The sequence below is a fragment of the Nanorana parkeri genome, unplaced genomic scaffold, assembly GCF_000935625.1.
Source record: "Nanorana parkeri isolate BGI_ZX_2015 unplaced genomic scaffold, ASM93562v1 scaffold435, whole genome shotgun sequence".
Classification (NCBI taxonomy): Eukaryota; Metazoa; Chordata; class Amphibia; order Anura; family Dicroglossidae; genus Nanorana; species Nanorana parkeri.
In genome coordinates this window covers 1,153,732-1,158,307 of record NW_017306703.1, presented here as the reverse complement: position 1 = coordinate 1,158,307, position 4,576 = coordinate 1,153,732, and the positions used below count along the sequence as shown (strand labels likewise).

At 43.1% G+C, this 4,576-nt stretch overlaps 1 protein-coding gene across 1 annotated transcript; it reads left to right on the top strand.

Annotated features, from left to right (window-relative positions):
• Positions 1 to 766: 766 nt before the first annotated feature.
• Positions 767 to 4,105, top strand: NEUROD2 (neuronal differentiation 2). Its single transcript, XM_018560161.1, has 2 exons — positions 767 to 1,017; positions 2,787 to 4,105. Exon 2 carries the CDS (start codon positions 2,792 to 2,794, stop codon positions 3,863 to 3,865), a length of 1,074 nt encoding a protein of 357 aa, XP_018415663.1. The 5' UTR covers positions 767 to 1,017; positions 2,787 to 2,791; the 3' UTR covers positions 3,866 to 4,105.
• Positions 4,106 to 4,576: the final 471 nt, after the last annotated feature.

Genomic DNA, 4,576 nt, shown 5'->3' with positions numbered 1-4,576 from the left:
GTCAGTGTATGTATGTATGTATGTGTCTAAGTATTATCTATCTATCTATCTATCTATCTATCTATCTATCTATCTATCTGTCTGTCTGTCTATCTATCTATCTATCTATCTATCTAGCTAATACCTATCTGACTATTATATTTTGTCTATATGTCTATGTATTTATGTATGTATGAATGTATGTATCAATTTTTTATAATCTATCTATCTATCTATCTGTCAGGGGCCAGTCTACCTATCTATCTATCTATCTATCTATCTATCTATCTATCTATCTATTTATCTATCTATCTATCCATCCATCTGTTAATGAGCAATCCATTATAAATCCCTCCCCACCACAGAAAAATGCACATTTGCTTAGCATGGATATAATGAATCCACATACCCATGTCCTTTCTATTAAAGGCACCAAGCTGCGTTCTCACCCCTATTTTATTTCCCCCTAATAAAGAGAAGTCAGTTTCTGTGCTGTATCTTAAATAAGCCCCACTTTCCTCCCTTACATGGGCACTCAATCCCCCTCCCTGTAAATTGCCTATTTATAACTTCCCCATTCTCCCGTGTCTACTAATTTGGGCACACACCCTCTATCTTAAGTGGGCAAGTCAATGCGCCCCCCTTCTCGGTGTGTGTGCATACCTCTGCCCCATTTTGCAGTGCTTACACAGAACTGGAGACTGGAAGAATATATATTCCTCTCTTCTTTCTTTCTTTCTTTTTTTTTTTTTTTTTTTTTTAAAAGGGGCAAAGAGGTTAAGCCCCCCCCCCCTGGGACCCAAATCTCCCTCAATCCAACCGCACGTCAATCAGAGGCTCCCGTGTGATCGCTCCCGCGGATGACGTGCCAACCATATGGCCTGGCATCAGAGCTGGTACCATGACTCGGTAGACATGCCACCCTCTCCTCCTTTTGGATTGCACTCTGAAGGAGCCTGAGAACCTCAAGGAGACTCTTCTACTCCCAGAAGATGCTGCGAACCATGCCATAAATTTCTTTAGCGCCTTGCTCTGGAGGTAAGTTGGGAGCAGAGGAGGCTTCTCCAACTTGGAGAGAAGAAAGACTCAGAACCTTTTCCCCATTTCTTGTCATCCACCATCTACCTTCCTGAGGAGCACGGATGGGGCGCACCGCGGCTGTACTGGGGCTCCCGGGGATCTCATCCGCTTTATTCCTTTGCTGTTTATTCCTTTGCTGGGAGCCCACGGGATCTTCTCATACTTACCGACTGAATGATGGGGGGCTGCTGGCAAAGGCACCTCAGTGCCCCCAATACTGACCGGCAAATGACTTTATCATCTCTCTTCTTTATTCGCATAATAAAGATGAGATGAGATATACTGATTCTTAGAATATATATATATAGATCTATACATATAGATCTATATATATACACACACACACACACAAGACAATTTGTGTATTTTCGACCTGAGAAGGTTCCAGCAGTAATTTGAAGGACAATTGTCATTTGTTTTAAAGAATTAGATACAGATTTCCATAATTCAGAGAGACATTAGCTGGGATTAGAGGGTGCAGACTCTGTTATTTTTCTATAACATTTTATTTTGTCTTTTTGCATATTTTAGCCGTTCTGGGTTGTAGGCATTGTAGAGAAGTCGGTGTGCATAGTGTGTCTGTGGAGGAGTCTGTCAGTCTGTGTGCTCCCCACCTAACCAATATCGTATAGAAATGCCCCATCACGCCGTACAAACACAGGGGCAGGGAAATGGGGATCCTGTAATGAAATAATAATTGGATCTATCAACATTATTTGACAGGGTTTAATTTGGAACGGTAATGGCTAAATTGAAAGACAATTAATTCTAATCATGAAGACGGACTTGTTTTTATAGGGTTGGGGGTCTTATATCATATATTACTGTGTCTTCTTAGCACACAGATAACAGAATAGGCTGTGTTTATACAAAGGTATAGAATGGCACATAGAGAAGAGTCGAGGCAGCTGGGATATTTTGCAGCCTATTGATGATCAGAATCTTTAAAGGGACCTCCAGTTTGTGTATAAGGTATGCAAAGGAGACATGACAGTGGGCACTTGCGCTCTATAAGTACATATTAATGTATATTGCATTGTGCTATATTCGGTGTGATTTAGTATTTATCAAACTAATGATAAAATAATTTCCTAAATTAGAAAAATGCCACTTAATTATTTTGTCTTCCATTGATTAGTTACTAATGGCCAGCATGTCTTTATTTCATAGGCAGCCTTTACATAGTTATGCACGCTTTGCCCTGACACTTTCCATTCTTATATAATCCCTTTCGGTATGACATGTACATGTAATCACATTCCCATTGTTGTCATCCTGTCCTATAAAACACATTTAGGCATTCCTATGCCACCATGCCCTTTGCAATAGTCCACTGGCACAAATCAATTAGTATAATAGGACAAATGCAATGAAATGGTGGTACAATAGGCAATGTTTGGCTTCTGATCATGTTTCCTATGTATATTTATATGAGAGCACTGCATTGTGTAGCGAATGGTCGGTAAGTATTTTTTAATATACAAATATATAGCATTTATTATTTACGGATGCAAAAGGTGGACAGGTAGTTAGCCAGGAGACATATATTTATTATACCTACCCTACTAATATCGATAGAATTACTCTGCATAGTCCTACCATATGTTAAAACTACCTTTTAACTATTTGTTAACACTACTAACTCTAAGGCTGTGCTCATATCCAATGTGTCTTGATACTGGTGAGACTAGCTTGTGGCTTTGACGCTGTGTCTGTTCTGTCCCCAGCAATCATGTTGACCAGGCTGTTCAGCGACACCGGTCTGATTCCTGAGGTGCAGAAATTTGCCTCCTGGACCGATGACTGTGATGATGATGATGATGATGAGGACATCAGCGACAAGGACGAGAGAAGTGAGAAGAGCCTACAGGAGGTCCACACAGAGGGCTCTCTGAGTGAAAGCAAGGAGGATGGAGATATTGGTGGGGAAGACGATGAGGAGGAAGAGGAGGAAGAGGGGGCAGAGGAGAATGAGGGTGACAGGCCCAAAAAACGAGGGCCCAAAAAGAGAAAAATGACCAAGGCCAGGATGGAGAGGTCGAAGGTGAGAAGACAGAAGGCCAACGCGCGAGAGAGGAACCGCATGCACGACCTGAACTCAGCACTGGACAATCTCAGGAAGGTCGTTCCATGCTACTCCAAGACCCAGAAGCTGTCCAAGATCGAGACCCTCAGGCTTGCTAAGAACTACATCTGGGCCCTTTCTGAGATCTTAAGGTCTGGGAAAAGGCCTGATCTAGTCGCCTACGTGCAAACCTTGTGCAAGGGTCTCTCTCAGCCCACCACCAACCTCGTGGCTGGCTGTCTGCAGCTGAACTCCAGGAATTTCCTGACGGAGCAAGGTCAAGATGCTGGGAGGTATCATGGCCCCAATTCTTCTTTTGCCATGCACCCTTACAGTTACCAGTGCTCCCGGGTCTCAGGCTCTCAGTGTCAGTCTAGCTCAATGCCCAGCTCCCATGCCCTGCGGAGCCACGGCTACTGTGGCACATATGATTCCATCTATGGTAACGCATCTCCGGACTACAACAGCTCTGAGTATGATGCCCCCTTAAGCCCACCACTGTGCATTAATGGCAATTTCTCCCTCAAACAGGACTCATCCTCGGACAATGATAAAAACTACCACTACTCTATGCACTACTCCGGCCTTCCAGGCTCCAGGCCTTCCGGGCACGGCTTGCTGTTTGGATCTTCTGGGATGCGCAGTGGAGTGCACTCTGAGAACCTGTTGCCTTATGATATGCACGTCCACCACGATAGGGCCCCTATGTATGAAGAACTCAATGCGTTTTTCCATAACTGACCAATCCTGTTCTAACTTTTTCATGTGTCACTGACTGTACAACTTGTGCCAAGAAATTTGGAAGGGCCAGTGGGGTAACAGTGCCTGGTGAACAATCTTTCATGCAGCCAAATGTATGATGCTGGAACTTCTGTCCTATATTTGAGTTACATTTGGAGACCCAAGTGTTGTTCTTGATGACCCTGCCATCCTAGAGTCATTCGATTTGTTTAGAGGCCCTAGTGTAGACCACCCAGCAGATTGGGCCAAGGCACAGTTCTGAGTTTTGAAGGGTTAGTTTAATGTGCATAACTCAAACAGAAACATCATATGTTAGTTGTTCTGTAATTTATTGCATTGGAACAACGCACTTTCGACCCCAAAGCTTACGCATTGTGAGGCACATCCAAGCCCTTTCACCTGTTCACACCCATTCCATGAGGGTCTTAGATAACCTGCATTCCCGTCATGTTTGCACATAGAATGTAATCTGGGTTTAAGCACTTGTTTATATATGATAAACATCCTAGGCGTGTCCCCTTTGCCATACCTAGACGTATGGAAGCTATTACGCACTTAACAGAATTATTGGGTCCGCCCCCGAGATGCAATATGGAACCAATGCTTAAGTAATATTGCGCCTAATCATTTTGCTGTACCACAACACAGCTAAAAGTGAACCATTGTCTTTGTAGGTATAATTGTATTATCAACCAACACTTCAATAAATTA

Bases quoted from the DNA above. Each gene is read 5' to 3' on its own strand.
- NEUROD2 (XM_018560161.1), top strand. From the start codon at position 2,792: ATGTTGACCAGGCTGTTCAGCGACACCGGTCTGATTCCTGAGGTGCAG.